We start from the raw sequence: 18,173 nt of genomic DNA on the forward strand, positions 1-18,173 counted from the left end.
AGTTGATGTTATTAATATTGCTCATGTTCACCCCTCCATCGTGGTTGCTTTAGGCAGTGCAAACCCCACTCTGACTCCCATCAATCATTACAGACATCTAAACAGAGAGCCAAGTGCAGTGGTTTGAAAGAAAATGCCCCCCAAAGGGAGTGGCACTGTTAGGAGGTGTGGCCTGGTTGGAGAAAGTGCGTCACTGTGGGGGCAGACTTGGAGGTCTCTTTTTTTTTTACAAGCTTCACTCAGTGTGACAATCAATCCACTTACGGTTGCCTGCAAGATGCAGGCACCACAGCTGCTTGCATGAGGCCATGCTTCTCACCATGATAACGATGGACTGAACCTCTGAAACTGTAAGCTGCCATCCCAATTAGATGTTTTCCTTATAAAGTGTTGCCATGGCCATGGCGTCTCTTCACAACAATAGAATCCTAACTAAAACGGCAAGGCTGTCCATTACTTGAAAGGTTTCTTACATAACGACCTGACATTATCCAGTGAAATAACAACTTGGGGCTCTTTTTATAAGTAAAAATAAAAGCTTTGTATGTAGTTCAACTTAACGTTTCAAGGAATTGGGGAATTGGGGTAACTACTCACTTACTAGCTTTAAAGTCAATTCAAAGACAGAAGATGACTGAGTTAGCATTTACTTGCTTCAACATTGTGTTACCCGAATAGCCACCAGCATCCTCTTGGCAAACTGCTGATCTCTTTGAATTGTGCAAATATTTAAGCTTATGGACATTTAGGTTAGTGTCCAGTAGTCAAAACTGAAGAAAGGCTGCCCGTCATTATTTTTATATCAGTGTTCTGACTCAGTATCATAGCATATCAATTACGATGGCGTTATGGTTTGAATGTGTCTTCAACGTTCATATGATGGAAATGTAATACTATGCTGGAAATATAACACCCAATACAAGTGTTTGGAGGTGGGGCCTAACGGGAGGCATCAAGGTCATGATGGCTCTGACCTCATGGGTGGATTAGGATTGTTAATGCAGAAGAGAAGGGAGCTATGGAAGTGCCTTGGGCCGGTCAAGCTCTTTCTTGCTGTTCTCTCTCTTCAGTGGAATGGTATAGTAGGAAGGCCCTTGGTATTCCCAAGGGAAGAGGGACTTCCCAGGACCCATAGTCTGTAAGGCAATAAGCACCTATTCATTATAAACCAACCTGCCTGTGGCATTTTGTCACGGCAGCACAAAACAGATGAAGACGGGAAACCACGATAAACAGGTTGCAGGCTCCTACTGTGCATTTTCAGGGCTTTGCTGAGCAGAGACTCACTGCATCAGCATCATGCGGGAGCCAGGTCGAAGAGCAGACAGAACTGCACACCTCAACGTGGACATAGCTCTGCGTTAGAACCTGAATGCTAACTAGATGCCAGGAAGCATGTGTGGACGTTCATATCGAGGGTGTAGAGTGAACTGTTGCTCGCAGACTGAGTCATCCTGGCTTGGGCACATGGTATGTTTGAACTAAGAAAAGCTGGTGCTTTGAAATCTTAACCAGGGGCCACTAGCCCCAGCTAATGCATCTGTAATTGTATTAGCAGCTAAATTTAGTTTGGCCTAGTCTGAGGCCTTCATGAGATTGACTTACTGAGTTCTTGCAGGTACTCTACAAGGTTTCATTGGTGACTGTGTGTGGAATAGATGAGGACATAGGAGACCCTACAAGAGTCAGGCTTAGAGCTGACCATCCAGGTGCAAAGACAGCAACCCAAGGTGGCAAGCATTCTGATGTGGGAGGATTCATATGGATGTTGCTATGCAATCTGTCTTCTAGAACATGCACAGTTATAATGCCCAATCAGGAATCAGATGACTTATCCCCCACCTGGTGAGAGAAAAGTTGTCTCCTATAGTACATACAGGAGAAACTTATTTCCAAAAGTCTTGCAAATGCAAGTATCTGATATTCATGAGAAAATCAGATATATTCAACACTCCAACCACAACAAAGGCTCTCACACTCGCATAATACAAAATTCGTAGATTCCGCTCTGCTTGAGTAGCCTGCAGATACAAAGCGTAAGAGAGAGGAATAGAGGGTGGCATTTTAAATCATCTTAAGCTGGCTTTCTATGCTACCTTCTGTCTGGTTCTTTACTTTCCATTTTGGTTCTAAAAACTCTTGGTGTGGAAATCACTCACTGTTATACTCCTGCAGGCAAGTTAACAGGCCATCCCAGAACCATGGCAACCAATGTGAATGAGGGAAGAAAAAAAATATCCCTGAACAATTTAGGTAGGAAGGGCAGCAGGGGGCTGCAGACACATTTCTGCCCAACACATCAAACCAAGTAGACTCTGATACTCATGATATAGAAACTTGTTTGTTTGTTTGATACAAGTTTTTTTTTTTTATCTTAGGCTGGCCTTGAACTTACAGGAATCTTCTTGCCTCAGCCTCTAAAGTACTGGAGTTACAATCTTGTGCCACCACACTGGGCTGGAAACTTTAAGGAAAATGTTAGTCTATCAGTCAGTCTGAGAATAGCCATTTGAAAGGAGTGATTTTTTTTTTGGCTCATGATTTCAGAGGTGTCAGTCATGAGGCAGATAATCATGGATGATGGGAATGGCCAAACAACACTGCTTATGTCATGTGGCCAGGAAGCAAAGATGGAGAGAGAAGTGTGGGTAAAATATGTTTTTCAAAGACATGGTTCCCTCCTGTGACCTACATCCTCTAGTTATGTCCTGCTTCCAAAAGGTTCCACCACCTCCAAAAATATAGTAATCACTTAGGGAATCAAGCCTTCAACTGATGAACCTACAGAAGACATATCATATTCAAATCAGTAGCAGAGTCAACCTTGCTTGCCTAGCAAACATGAGACTCTATATTTGATTTCCACCATGACTCTCCCCACTCAACAAGAATTAACCTTTATGCTTCAAAGAGCATGCCACAACTGTAGTTTCTGGGATTTCCTTTTCCCTTTCAATGTGGAGGGATTTCACAAGCTCATATATAGAGGAGTGCCATTCCTTCTCTGACATGTTGTACCTGCTGAGGTTCCATGGGGATGAGAGAACAAATGTCTCACCATCTTGTCTCTACCATTAAGAGCTGTGTGGCTTTACATAAGCTATCAGTTATCTTCTCTCTGATCATTTTACTATTGATAAAATGAGGGAAAGATAGAATTCACATGTATTGGACATTGATTATATTTTCTACTTGCACCATACCTTTGACTACCCTTTTTGTGCTTAGATAATTGTGGTGATATTTTGTTTGTGCTCTAACAAATAAAGCTTGCCTGAAGATCAGAGGGTGGAACTAGCCACAAGTTAACCACAGAGGCCAGCCAGTGGCAGCACACATCTTTAATCCCAGTACTTGGGAGGTGGAAGCAGGAATATCAGGAGTTCAAGGCCATGCTGGGCTATGAGATTTAACTAGTCTAAAAGAGAAACAAAGCCCACACCTTTGATTCCAGCACTTGGGATCTCACACCTTTAATCCCAACACTAGGGAGGTGGAGAGAGAAGTGATATGGCTGGATGGAGAGAGGAAACTAAGGCAGAAGGAGACAGGAGCTCAACCCCTTTGGTTTGAGGATGCTATAGATTTAAGAAGTCTCTCTAGTGGCTGGCTCCTTTATTTCTCTGATCTTTCAGCATTTACCCCGATATCTGACTCCAGGTTTTTATTATTAAAACCAATTAGAGTTTGTGATACAGATAATCTCCCACTTAATGAGCTCAGCCTGCCCAAGGTAGACTTCCCAAAGTTTCCTTCCCAGTCTCCCTTGCAGCCAGGTTCTGCTAGAAGGTTCTAGAAAATGGATTGGGCATGAACACCAATGTTCAACTATGAGGAGTCAGGTTATACTTGGATTAGGGATGCCTGATCTCTGCTCAGATGAACTCTGAGACATAGATCCATAAGAGGAATGCCAAGGAGGTGGTATCAAGTGTAGTTCATGTTGCAGGGAGACAAAGGGATTTGTGTCTCTGAAGTGGCCATCATAAGGTTCAGTATCATGTCATGACCTGTCTGACAAGACAATATGAGTATTCCTGAATATTTTAGTCCCAACATCTTTCTCTATGACCCTCCAAGACACAAAGTGAGGTAACTAGGAGCATCTGACTATGCATCTACTTCAGCTGTCTAGAGTATATTGAGCTGTCTGTGACTAAGTACATCCCAGGGATGTTGTTAAGACTGAATGAGTTGTCTATGGCCATCCCCTGAACATGCCCAATCTTGTCTGTATTTAGAAGCTAGTGAGGCTGGGCTTGGATAGTACTTTGATAAAAGATTAAATGAGTTATTCAGGTCAAGTGCTAGCAAGAACTCAATACTTTTTGCTCTTTTGAGGTTTTTTTTTTAATGAAAAGTTTCACAAAATACTAAGGCATTTGGCACAGGCTTTAAAATATTTCTTCAAATTCCTTTACATGTGTCCCATTGTGAAACAGAGCCTATACCCATTCTTTTCCCTGTAAGACTGAATGGGTCTCTGTGAGTGCTTCCTTAAAATATGTTAGAAGTAACACCACGAAATCACTAAGTGTGACTTCTATGTGAGGTTACGAATGGCCTTGCATCTTCTGCCCATGTCTCTTGCTCTTAGTCTTCACACCATGAGAAAGTCCAAGTCAGACTAAACTAGGGTCTCAGTCAAGATGGAGAATCAACCCCTGACATCAGAGGGACAAGGATTCCAACTCCTTTCACCTCCTTGTGACATTTGCTCAAGTGAGTCCAGGTAAGAATAGCCTAGATGGGCTTGTTCATTCTTTGGAACACCAAAAGAGAAAAGTAACACATTGGTTGTTGTTTTAAAACACTAAGTTTTGGGGGTAATTCATTATATGTTGAAGGAAGACTGCTCATTCGTTTCCCAGCCCAAACCCAAAATAAGCCCACAGAAACTGTATTAATTAAAACACTGCTTGGCCAATTACTTAAGCATATTTCTAGCTAGTTCTAACATCTTAAACTAACCCATCTCCATTAATCTGTGCATCACCACAAGGTCATGGCCTACTGGCAAAGTTTCAGCAGACTACAGTCTGTCTCCTGTGGTGCCTACATGGATTCTCCCCGGCTCTTCCTACTCTCTCTCTATATATCTCTTCCAGCCTGGCTATATTCTGTTAAGCCATTGGCCCAAAGCAGCTTTTTTTATTAATTGATAAAAGCAACACATAAATAGAATAACTTCCCACACCATTTCCCCTTTTCTGTTCAATTTTAAAAAAAGTTTTAACTTTAATATAGCAAGATTACATATAACAAAACAGGTATCAAACAAGAATTACAGTTACAATATTTACTACTTTATCTTTTATCATAATTAAGGAAAACTATAACTATCTATTCTTCAACTCCATCAAGGACTCCAGAAAGATATAATATTACCCAAGTAAACAAGAAGTGCATTATAAGCAACTTCAAAAACTCTAGAATTTACAGAGACATCTCACTGCCTGGACAGCCAACCAAAGTTCTTTTGTAACATTGGGGCACCCATATTCAGCCTATAGGCCCATAATATCCAGCAAAGTTTTCCATGAAGCAGGAAATTTCAAAGACAGTTTTGCCTATATTGGCAGTTTGTCAGTCACTTTCTTCTGTGTCCTATAGGACGTCTGACAAACTCTTTCATGATGCAGAAGCCCCAAAGGATCATCTTACCTTTAGGCAAGTTCAGCAGTCATTTTTTTTTGTGGGTCCTGCATTTTCAGTTCATACAGCATACTATCAGGCAGTCCAGGCAAGAGCAGTTTCTTGCCCAAATGGCTAACAAACTCCATAAGGAGCCTCTTCAATGCCCATTATCCTCATGAAGTAGATTGGTGCTGCCAGGAGCAGATGTTTTTCATTGTCATGAAAAGTCCTTAGTTCTTAAAACATTTTAAATACCATGTTTTGTAGGTTTTTGAAAGGTTTGTTGATTATCTAGCTAACTTAAATATATCTCTATATATCTAGAAAAACCTAACATGACAACAAACTTAACTATCATAGATGACTATCTATTAACCTGTATTTAATTATACATTAAATTTTTAAATGAGCTGTACAAACACAATACTTTACTCAAGAGCAGAAATATACATATAACAAAATTGATCCAAAATTTGTATCAACAGACCAAGATCAGTACCAGTGTAAAGTATTTATCTCTATAGCATATCCCCATTTAAATTTAAACGAACATTTATAAACTATCATTTAGGGAACTTGGGCATTATTGTCTAGACTTATTTCCTGCTGACTGGGGGTGATGTTAATCAAGTGTGTCATGGGGTATGCTATGTGGTAGGTCCATCTCAGTCAGCAGTCCTAAAGCTGTCATAGATGTTGGACCATCTGGGCCATTGTTTCAGGGGATCTTGTTTTATCAAACCACATTAGTCTAGAAGGAATCCACAGGTTCTCATCCTCTATGGAAACAAAAGTAGAACATCTTTTCCAAAGCAACATATCCTTAGACCCAAATTTTGAAGTCAAGATACTTTTAAAATATGTATGTTGCTTTAGCTTAGCAGCCCATAAAACCTCTGTAGTTAAAAAATTGAAAAAAAAAACACAATAATAAACATAATCCAGACTCACTGTGTATTTTCCATCTTTATGTATGTGGCTTATTTTTCTTACTCTATTACTTTTAATGCAAGTTTAATATTTAATTATCTTTACTCTTTTAATCTATGACTGTACTCTGTTTTTTAAAAGACTTTTTTATATGTCTATACTCTTTTTTATTTTCTCTCTCTCAAACCTATGAACCTATGCATCCAATGGGTCCAACACTATGACTCATTTAGAGGTCTTATTCATCTGAATCTATCTTTACTGCATATCTGTAATTATTTTCTGACCAGGAGCACTCTATTTTTAAATGCTAAGCAGGCATGTCTAGGACCAAATCTGTGGTCCTGCCTGTTGGTTCTGCCCAGTCCAACATGATGGAGGCATGTTCGCTGCCTCTGAGAGTCATGCACATTGCCCCATTTTCAGGTCTATGTTGCCATTAAGCAAGTTGTAGCACTTTGCTCAGAAGCCTCATTTAAGTGCTCCTTAGCCAGACTTCCTGAAAGAGTCAGAGCCATTAGTGCTGGTGAACCAGGAAGCCACAGCTTTTACGGAAACCACACAGTTTTTACTACTAAAGCAGTATCAGGAAACCTCTTAAAGAAGCCACGATTCTGCTTTCCGACAGCAAACAAAGCAAGAGGCTTCATTACTGCTTTTTTTCTTTTGTGTGTGTGTGTGTGTGTGTGTGTGTATGTGTGTCTAGAATTCCTTTTCAAACTTCCTCAGGTTTTTAAGTGGATTTAGTTGACCACGTTGGAAGCCAATTCTGTTGAGGGGTGACTGTTCATTTGTTTCCCAGCCCAGATCCAAAATAAGCACACAGAAACTGTATTAATTAAAACACTGCTTGGCCAATTACTTAAGCATATTTCTAGCTAGCTCTTCTATCTTAAACTAACCCATCTCCATTAATCCTTGCATCACGATGAGGTCATGGCCTACCGGCAAAGTTTCAGCAGGCTCCAGCGGAAGCATCTGTCTCCTGTGGAGGCTACATGGCTTCTCCCTGACTCCACCCACTCTCTCTCTCTCTCTCTCTCTCTCTCTCTCTCTCTCTCTCTCTATATATATATATATATATATATATATATATATATATATATAATCTTCCAGCCTGGCTATATTCTGTTAAGCCATTGGCCAAAAGCTTCTTTATTAATCAATAAAAGCAACACATATACAGAAGGACTTCCCACACGAATTATATAATAAATACCTGCCATTTTTAGCATTCTCTCTCTGGCTTTTCAGAACACTCGATGTGAACTTTTCTATTTGCTCTTCACCTCAACCCTGTGTAGAGTGTAGCAGGATCCATCATCTCTTTATGTACAATGGATATAATAAATGTTGACCACGTCACCTTAGGTCACGTGATCCAGGCCCTGGGTCCCTAGTGTGGCCCCCTTTTGATAAATACTGTGGTCTAGGTGCTGAGGTTGTGTGATACTCTATCTGACCATGGATTCTGAACCATTGTTAGAATGTACTGATGTATGTAAATGTTCCCTCTACATTATCTTGGGTTCAGCTTCAAAACAACCAGTGTTCTAGTTTCTATCCATAGGATTAGTGTGCTTATATCACTTTGACCACGTAACAACAAATTGCTCCAAAACTCAGTGGTTAAGAGCAGCAGCACTTATTCATTAGGCCAGGAATTCAGAAGCAGCTGGGCACGAGTGGGGCACATCTTCATTCCCAGTGCCCAGAATTAGAGGCAGGAAGATTCTGAGTTCACAGTCAAGTCAACCTGGGCTACTAAGACTGTCACAAATTAAAAAATACAAACGAATGAATTCAGGTGCATGCTTGGTTGAAGGGCTGTGTCCTGGAATATTACAGTTATTGGGGCTGGATATATGGTTCAGTGGTTAAGAGCACTGTCTGTACTTCCAGTTCCCAAAAGCCACACAGTAGCTCACAACCATCCATAACTCCAGTACCAGGAGATCTGATGCTGTCTTCTGACCTCCATGGGCACTAGGCATGTGATACACAGATAAGCATAAAGGTAAAACACTCATACATATAACATAAATTTTTTGAATTAAGGAAAAAAGAAGTTACAGTTCTCCGTGAAATAGGTCTGCATCCGGGTGAAAGGCTGATGGTACTAAGGGGAGGGTGGCTTCTGGTCTGGCTCCCTCAGAGCCTCTAGTCTCTACAGCACTGCTTGAGTGTCCTTACAGTATGGCAGCGTTCCCAGAGCAAGCCATTCAAAAGGCCAGGAAGGAGATTGTAATCCCTTTGTTGCCTAATCTTGAAAGGCACAGCACTTTCCCTGTCTTCTGTTTGTCCCACAGATCAACCAAGCCTTTGACCCAGAAGCCTTTGCAGCACATTCCAGATCCAAGATGTACTACTCACTTATTTCTGTTTCGGAAATTTATCTGCAAAGATAAAAGCAGCCATGTGCCAGGATAGAAGTGTGATAGTGTTTGTTCCAGGAGTGTTGTTATATGGGACACTGGAGAACAAAGGACTTAAATTCCATATTGAGGAATAATATGCAGTAACTAAGCATGATGATTAGAGATATGTGTACCCATGACATAGTAAATCTTAAAAACAACACCAGAGTAACAAATACATAATGCCATTCCTGTGCAAAATAAAAGCCAACGTGTGTGTGTGTGCGTGTGTGTGTGTGTGTTTGCATGAATCTGGAGAGAAGGCTTTGAGAAAGAATTGATTGTTTTTTTAATAATCTGATTACCATTTCCACGGAGAGGGGGAAAACGGGAGAGAAAATGTATACCGTCGCCTGGGTACCATGCATCCACACTGTCATGTCAGTGCAGGTAGTAAGTGAACCAACCAACCGTCCTTGATTCAGAAGCTCCCGCTCAAGACTTCCTACTCCTGTTCAAGTCTTTCTTCCGCCTTTGGCTTTTTCTGAAACGGAGGTGACAAAATGCTCCCGTAGGAAAGCTCGGGGAGTAGCCATTTCTGGTGAGGTACATGGAGGGCAGAACGGACTGCAGTGTTTAGGAGGAGAGCTGGGGCTGTATCTCAAAGCATCGGGGAGAAGTGAGCTGCAGAGGTGTAGCAGCTCCGAGGGAGGGGGGGTCTCCCAGAGGCCCTCGGGTCCCACTTAGCCTGGCAGCATTTCTTGGGGAATATTGATCAAAAGTGCTCACCTCTATCATCTGAGGAGCATAATGCAGTCTGTGAGTATTCATGGAAAAAAGCTTTTCTTGGCCAGGCTATTTTCTGAAGTCAAAAAGATCCTTTCAGGATCTGTAATAGCCGTCCCTCCACACTTCACACCCTCAGTGAAAAGCACACTCCAATTTTCAGACCCTGGGACCCCACGCCAAGGAGGAGGCTGATGAGCGGGACCTATTCATGTAAAATAGTCTGTCAAACTCAATGAGCATTTTGCCAGAGAGAGAGGGAGGGAGGGATACATAAATGTTAGATTAGAAATTCCACCTGGACACACAGGAAAAGGCACTCTTATTCCTGTGATCATTTAATGCATCTGTTCTTCCTTTCTTAAAGGTCTTAAATGGAATTTTCAATCGCATACATAACATAGTCAGATACGGAAAGCCGCGTATCAGTGTGATATTAAACCTGTGTTTTCCATGTCTGACATGGTATGGAAGACGCCGACAAGGACTTCCTAGTTTCTCTGACTTCGGTTATGTAAAGAGTAGAATCTTCAACATGATTTTTAAATTCTCCTATTTATCTACATACACACACACTCCAACCATCTCTTTCTCTAGTGCTAGGGATCAAACCCGGGGCCTCGTGCACGCTTGGTAGGTGTTTATTCACACATACAACACAGGAGTTTAAATCCGCACCTCATCTCTTATTATCCAACTTAATGTAGGCTAGCAGGGACTTAGGTATTAAAAATATTTTCCTTGTAAAATTCTACCAACCAATGAAGCACGATGCAATCTCAGCAAGTCTTCAGCCACCCTTTAGTATGGATGTCATTTCCCACCCAGGCTTTCCTGCTGTGGTGCTGCTGGCCAGCTGCTGAGGAGTGCGTGTGCAAGGGGAGCATGCCATAGATAGACCTCTGCCTCCCCTGACTGGGAAGCTACACTGGAGAAGCTACAGCAGACAGTGTGTGGAAAACCTGACCCTTGGCTTTGGAAGCAAGCCGTTCGCTGGTGGTCTCTGTGGTGTTCAAGCGACTCGGTGTGTTTTTACCATCTTTTCCTGGAATACTCACCTGTAAAGGCTCTTCGAAGGCAATTACAACTTGGGTCAAATGGTACCAAGCGCTAAACATCATGTGGCTTTTTGATTCTAGAAGGTGGGAAAGACATTGCAGAGCGTGGTCAGCCCGCCTGGCTAGGCATTGCACTAAGCCCGCCTTGGTGCCAGATCTTTATTTTCAGTCTTTTTTTTTTTTTTTTTTTTTTAGTTAAGACCCATGCAACCTGCCTTTCCAGGAATCTGCTATCTGGTGGTATTTGAATTCCCAATAGGGGTTGGTTCCAAGCGCTCTTTTTGTGGATGATAAGGAGAGGTCAGATTTCTGGCAAATCAGACATCACAGTGCCAACACTTACTGTGCTCAGTCTAGTTCCTGTGACAATAGACTCAGGGTGGCCTCCCATGTGGTCTTAGAAGCATCCTCACAGTGGCTACACTCCAGCGGGCACAAGAAAATTACATTGTTTAAGAAACAGTCCATGTACTGGTCAGGAACAGTTATTGGTGCTAAATGGAGGTGTAACTACACATGGAGACCCGGGAGACTCAGCTCCTGGCTAGAGCCCCAGTCTAGCTGCCTGACAGCCAGTGAGGTAACACCTTCAGGCCTCAGTTTTTACAGCAGAAGTAGATGGAAGACAGAGTTGGTGTTCCCAGCTGTAGGCCAGGGTGTTAAGGAACCACGTATGCAGAGAGGTATTCTTTGCGATATTTTCCCACAACTTCCATGGTTTTTTTTTTTGAAAATGAAATGCAATTAAAACCATATCCATTTGTAGAGTGCAAATGAGAATAGTGTTCCTTGGTATAAACATTTTCATCAAGTGGCCTTGGCTTAAATGACACACACAAAGCTATACCAGAGATTTAGAAGTGAACACTGTAAATGCGGTGTCTTCTCATTAGGAGATACTCGGTCGGAGGAGACAGGCATTTCTCCTGGGATGCTAAACAAACAAAACCTCCCACATCAGAAATCGACAATTGCATTCTTCTAGTAATGGTCCTTTTCAGTGGAAGCTGGATTCTTTTTGATATGGTCTGAGGGTGTCGACGAGGGTTTATGAAGATGAGCCAATCTCTCACAGGAAACATGGTACCGGGAATCAACCCCTTCCCACCTTTCTGCTATAAATATGAGAAGAACTTTATGAGACAGTAGTGACAGCAGCCTTTGCATTTTGAGTGCTCATTTCCATATCTGCAAAGTAGCCCAATATGACCCCAGAGGAAAGCTCCCTGGGAATCCTGGAAGGCCATCTGCCGAGCTGAACAGTTAGCAAAAGGAAAGGACTCGGCTCCAAGGAGCAGCTGTAGAGCAGTGGGCCACCCAGCTCAACAGACACATGGGGCTGCCATCAGCATGGCTCCTCTAGCTCCCTAGTCAATTTCTGGGCATCCATCACCTTCCGGGTAGCTATAAGGGATGCAGATGCTTTAGTTCTACCCTGGGAGGGAATGAGGCAGGAATCTGAATCCTCCTTAGAAATGCCCAAAAGAAGCAGGAGGCTGTGAAGTAGTGCTTCTGGCTCACAAAGCTTCAGTTGTTTCTAGAAGGAACTATATAAGCTCTTAATTATCAGTTAAAAGCTAAAATGAAGCCAGGCCAATTGAGGCTCCACTTTGCACTTGACTCCCTAGACCCTTTCTCAGGACACCAACATGTTCTGCAAGTAATGGGTGCTCAGCAAGCATTTGCTAAAGGAACAAGTGAATGATTTGTTATAAACTAGGCTGTTCAGCATTCTGAGAATTCGCTGTTGTCTGGAACACGGAGTGGCACACTATGGTCTCGGAGACCACAGACAAGGTTGTAATGTGATTTCTGGAGTCCTGAGGCAGGAAATATCAGTACCTGGCTTCAGCCACACTAGGAGGTCAAAATTACATATTGCCTGTCACCTAATATCAAAGTTCTCCTTAAGGACAGGAACTCTAGCCAGAATAGGGCAGGGGTGCCTAGGAAAGACAAGGCAGGGGGCAAAGGTCACTATGAGGCTTAATAACAGTTGTAAAAACAGACCGTACTGGCCTAGCCATGCCATTATGAAGACAGGGATGGGTTTAATTTGGTGAGATGATGGGTGGAGGACACGGATGGTGTCCCATCTGTAGACCAGAGTCTCGAGGAACCACATATATAGAAGTGTACTCGGTGACATCAGAGGCCGCAGGTGCCCTGGTGGCTGAATATCAGCATTCCATACTATGAACCATGACGTAGATCCTGCATGAGTATGTATAAGCCTTCTGAGTGGTATCGGCTACCATACCGAACACCTGTTGGCTTTGGGTGTATAAAACGCTTTTGAATAACTTTGTTCAATAAAAAATGCAAATCAACTTTGTATAGATGCTGGGATAAGCTTTTATTTTCCTACAAACTATGAGAATGTCAGAAACACGCAGCACCTAGATGCTGTAGTTCTAGCTCATCAAATCATCCCAGGGAATCAGAACGAAAAGGAGCGGACTGGAGTTGAGCGGCACCGTTTAAGGAGCTAAGTGTTTTCCCAGCATGGCTGCCTTCGTGGAGTGTGTCCTAGTGCACATGTGCACTCCTCCCAAGGTGGGGCGGACCTGGAGGTCTCCCCCATCTCGGAACAACCTAAATGTGCAGCTCTGGGAAGCTAAATAACAAGAGATCTCAAAACAATCAAACAACATGCTATAACTTAATTTATCCTCTATCAATTGTCCCCCTATTTACACGCACTACACATTGTAGACCGAACTAAGAACGTGTTTGCTTACTGTGTATGCCATATACATGGAAATTGCGTGCAAATACAAGCACGAGTTTCCTTTAGACGTGACGCCCCCTTCAGTAGGTATGGAGTAACACAGCTACAGGAAAGACACACTGGAAGGCTTAGAGGGTCCTTCAAACCTCTACCACACGTTAGTGGCAAGAAGGAAGTGACACCTGAGGACAGTCAGGAAGACAGGATTTGCATGGCTCACTGGAGCTTTGTGATCTCCTTTATAAGGCTAAGGGTCCGACTAACTAGCCACATCACCAAGTCAGGGGCCATTCCCCGGGGCTCTCAAAAGCTGCAAACTTGGCTGCTGAAGACACTGTAAAAAGTCACTCATCAGGCTAAATTTCCTTTTTTTCCTGTCTGCTGAAGGTCTAGATACTTTTAAAAAGTCATAATTTTGTAGGATTACTTTTTTTTTAAAAGCATAAACGTCTAATCAACAAGACTATAAACATCAGTTTCCCTCTTCATGGAAATCTGGCAATCAGCATGCCAAGAAGTAAGGGCACTGGCCAGACCCTGCAGGAACCCAGAGAGTCTTATAACACTTTGGGGTAATTAGGGCCACTCTGATTACAGATGGCTGACCTACTAATACTAATGTGATGAGTGGCTCTCTGGAGGGTCGCTACCGGATGAGTGACCCTTAGCAATTTTGCTAAAACACATTTATTATGAAAACACAATATTTGCTTTTCCAACTGAAAAAAAGAAACAGCAAACTCGATAATTTCAATTTTCCACCCCAAATAACAAGAACTGCTAAATCCAACCAAACATGGTTGCCAGAGTCCACACTCCCCAAGTCTAAGTCTCTAACCAGAGCCATTACCAACCTAAGGATCTTGAACTAAAAAAGTAAAATATAAACAGACATAAACTGCTGTTCCTCCCCAGGACATGGGGATACTAAAAATCATAAAGTTACAACAAGGTCAAATTATTTGGTACCTCCAAATTCAATTCCAATTGAATTTATCACTTGAAGTCTGGGAGTGTTGGCTTGCGGAGGCAAATAAAATTATAAACAGAAGGCTGGGGGAGTTAAAAAGGACCTCTGGGGCCTGGATTGTGGCCCTGGGTTCTGTTGCCACTGGAAAAAACAAAAACAAAAATAGAGGACTTCCAAAATAACAAGAATTCCACAACAGGGGTCTGTCTATGCAGCCTGAAGATAAGTGTTCTTGCAGAAGCTACTTGCTGGAAGAGTTGCAGGGGCTGCTGTCCTTGCTGCAGGAGTCAGGTCTGGGCACTTTGTAAACAGCCAAATAACAGATCAATAATAGAAGTCTGAGCAATACTGGACAACCAGACCAGAAAGCTCAAAAATCTCTCTCTCTCTCTCTCTCTCTCTCTCTCTCTCTCTCTCTCTCTCTCTCTCTCTCTCTCTCTCTCTCACACACACACACACACACACACACTGGTGGGTGGGTGGGTTGAGAATCAAGGTATCATTGACACAATGGGAAATGCCATGGCATCTCATTACCCTTCTGTCACCATTAAGCTCCCAGTGAGTGAGCATCCTGGGCTCTTAGGAAACAGCACACACGGATTAGAGGTTTACTTCTGCTTTGCAAGGTCCTGTTGTGTTTATGATCTTTAGGCAGCTCTCCAGGTGCTTCTCTCTGTTGGCCTGTGATGGGAGGCTGCAGAATTCCCTTCAAAGCACCTGGATGGATGCTCCCTGCAGATGGAGGGTGCTCACAATTCTCACTCACTGCAAGGCTAAGCCTGCTTTCTGGCTCTGCCCCTTTCTCTACCAAATCAACTCTACAGTAGATGGGAAAGGCTGGCTTCTCTGGGAGAACAGACAATGATGACATGCAGACTCAGAGGAACGACCAAGTAGGCTAGGAGAGATGTGCACGAATAGAGGGCAGAGGAAGGTAGAGAGGTGGCCACATCAGGGCTTTCCTCCCCGTGCCTGAGTCCCTGCAGGCTACAGTCTACAACTGCTTCCTGTTGGAGGGAAGGGGTCACCCTAGACACATGCACTGGGAAACGGCCTCATGGAGCAGGCCCATGCAGCAAGGGATGACCTCTGTTGCAATTTCTGTGTTTTGCTTTGAGGCAGAGCAGGAAATGGAGCAACAGTGGAGCTCTGAGATAGGGCTAGGGCCAGGGCAGAAGGTGAGGAGGGGGGACAGAAGTCTTCCCTGTCAACTGACTCTTAGTTGCTGGATTCTAAGGTCCAAGATGTCCAGCAAGGGATGGGATACTGGGATTCATTTAACTCCTTTCCTCTTTTCCATCCCTAACAGGCACAAGACACTCTCCTTGGTGTCAGATAGGTATATATATATATATATATTCTATTGCTTGGAATCTGTTACCCTAAAACTTAAGTGACAAGAATTGTTTCCAAGGCCTGTCTTGGTTTTTGAGCAATAGGTAGGAGGAAGACTACCAGTGAGATTTGGGCGGCACTGGACACAATGTGGGTGCTGGTCAGCCCTGGAGCTGGAACAGGCACTAATCTTGTGTGTTGATGTAGGTGGTGCTGGGCTGAGCTGGACTGAACAGGGCTGAGCAGGACTGGGCTTGGCTGAACTGGGCTGAGCAGAGCTGATCTGGGTAGGGCTGGGCTGAGCAGGGCTGAGCAGGGCTGGGCTGGGCTAGGTATGGCTGATCTGGGCTGACCTGAGCTGGGCAGGGCTGAGCTGAACTAAGCTAGGTTGGGCTGAGCTGGCCTGAGCAGGGTTGAGATATCAGCTTAGTGCTCTCATGCGGACAGGCCTATATTTCCGGACACTTCTGATCGCTCCGTGTGAAACATCACTGTCCAGATCTGGCAGAACTATGTTGCCAGGAAAATCTAAGTCAGTGGATCTCAGGTACCAGGTGGAGAAAGGCTCAGTGATGGAGGTAAAAACTTCCTATGGGAAAAGACCCTGGGGACAGCCAGTTTCCATGATGACGAAATTTTGATGATGAAAAGTTTGAATTAAACTGTAAACCCTAACACAAGGATTAGCAAAACCATTATGGAGGAAATCCCTCCAACAGTTACACAACTGTTTTGTCAGCCCTTTGGGGAACCAAGCTTGGGTATATACATGACAGGAAAACAATTCGGGAACGCAGACAAGTGCCCTCTGCCCCTTCCCTGTGGGCCCCGAGCCTTTTGCTACTGTGTTCTGACTAGAGGCTCCAGACTATCCATTGTTCACATGACAGCAGGCTTGTTCCTGACTGATGGCAACTTCTTCTCTTCTTCTGAAGTCCAGGGTTTATGAGATTCCAGGACAAGAGGACACAGCCTTGTTTGAAAGTTTCACACAAACTACATCACTTCTGACCTTGGCAGCCCGACAATGGGAAGGCTTGCTGCACATGCTGGCACAGTGGCAGTTTCCAGGAGCCTGGGTCTGAGGGATCTGGGTAAAGCAGGGGACTCTTGCCTGTGTCTTTCACATGGAGGATTTTCTTGGGGTTCACACTCAGGCTGGAGGTCAAGACCCCTGCAAAGGAAACAGAGAATGACCACACCATAGAGGTCAAAGAGAATCTCTGGCCACATACTGAAGGAAGTATATATGGTACTCAGAAGACCAAGGGAACTTGGTCACTGGGAAGAGGGTCTGATGTCTGCCCTGTCCCACAGTGTATACTGCCAGAATGTTTGCTGACTGTACCACCAAAGAAATGTCATTCCTCTTAGTCTTTGCCCTGGATTTTTCTACATCAAGGAATTACAAATCTGTGAATCTCTGAAATAAAATCAGCCTTTCTGGCTGGCACAGAAGAATGAAGACAAGGCATCAGATTGCAGCAGAGTTGAGTGAAAGCCATGGAGAGCCCGGGGCTGAGCCGGTGACAATGCTGAGTTCCCGGGATCCCTGTGTGTTTCCATATTGATATTTCACACGAGCTACTCCTCACTTAGTCCCTAAAGGGCCTGAGACTAGAGGTCAGGCCTAAATTGCTTGTCTGAATGAGTCCAGATGAGCATGCAGCTCTTTAGCACTGGAGGGAACAAGGAATAAAATTAAAGCGCACAGATCTGCACTCCTCCCTTCCCCAGGGTGGCTGTCTAGGGGCTCAGAGGAATACAGGAATGCTGCTGCAACACCCGGCCAGGGTTGCGGCTTGCTCGACCTCCCGGAGGGCCACTCTTCGAATGAGAGGATCATTTCATCACCCTTCCCCTTGTAATATATTTTTAAATGCTCTAAGCTTCCCTGAGTGGCCTCCGCCTAGAACAAACCTCAAAAGCAGTGCTCCTGGAGCCTCATCCCTACGGCTTTTCCGCTACAACTATGGCCTTTGAAACGGTTATTAGTGGTGTTCGAAATTAATTTACTTGGCTTATTTTGTTTACAGCTTTTTATTTATTCATGCTTCTTTTTCTTTTAATATATATGTCTTTTGACCATGCCTTATCTTCTGGGGAAGAGCTTCTGAAATCGGTCCTTGCCAGTCCCTGTCACGTCACGTGGGGAGACACTGTCCCATGCACTCTCTGGTTTCTCGGTGCAGATTCCAAGGACAGGCTTCCCCCTCCTTCCCTTCTAGGGTCAGTGAGGTTAGCAGAGAGAGAGAGAGAGAGAGAGAGAGAGAGAGAGAGAGAGAGAGAGAGAGAGAGAGAGAGAGGCAGGCCCTGAGCCCTCTCCTATTGTTTTTCTCTTCAGAAACAGGCCATGAGGAGTGGGG

General features: G+C 43.7%; 1 protein-coding gene across 3 annotated transcripts in view; it reads right to left on the minus strand.

The window, feature by feature from the left end:
- Positions 1–13,102: 13,102 nt before the first annotated feature.
- Positions 13,103–18,173, minus strand: part of Ralgapa2 (Ral GTPase activating protein catalytic subunit alpha 2) — a 257,852-nt gene continuing 252,781 nt past the window's right edge. For 2 of the 3 annotated variants that reach the window (XM_075962381.1, XM_075962380.1), the window contains one exon: positions 16,670–16,981. In XM_075962381.1, the coding sequence (XP_075818496.1) occupies positions 16,809–16,981 (173 nt within the window). In that variant the 3' untranslated portion in view covers positions 16,670–16,808. Of the gene's footprint in view, positions 16,982–18,173 lie in introns of all 3 variants that reach the window. The other variant, XM_075962383.1, reaches the window with a different exon arrangement.

This window comes from Microtus pennsylvanicus, chromosome 2 (genome assembly GCF_037038515.1).
Source record: "Microtus pennsylvanicus isolate mMicPen1 chromosome 2, mMicPen1.hap1, whole genome shotgun sequence".
NCBI classification, from domain to species: Eukaryota; Metazoa; Chordata; class Mammalia; order Rodentia; family Cricetidae; genus Microtus; species Microtus pennsylvanicus.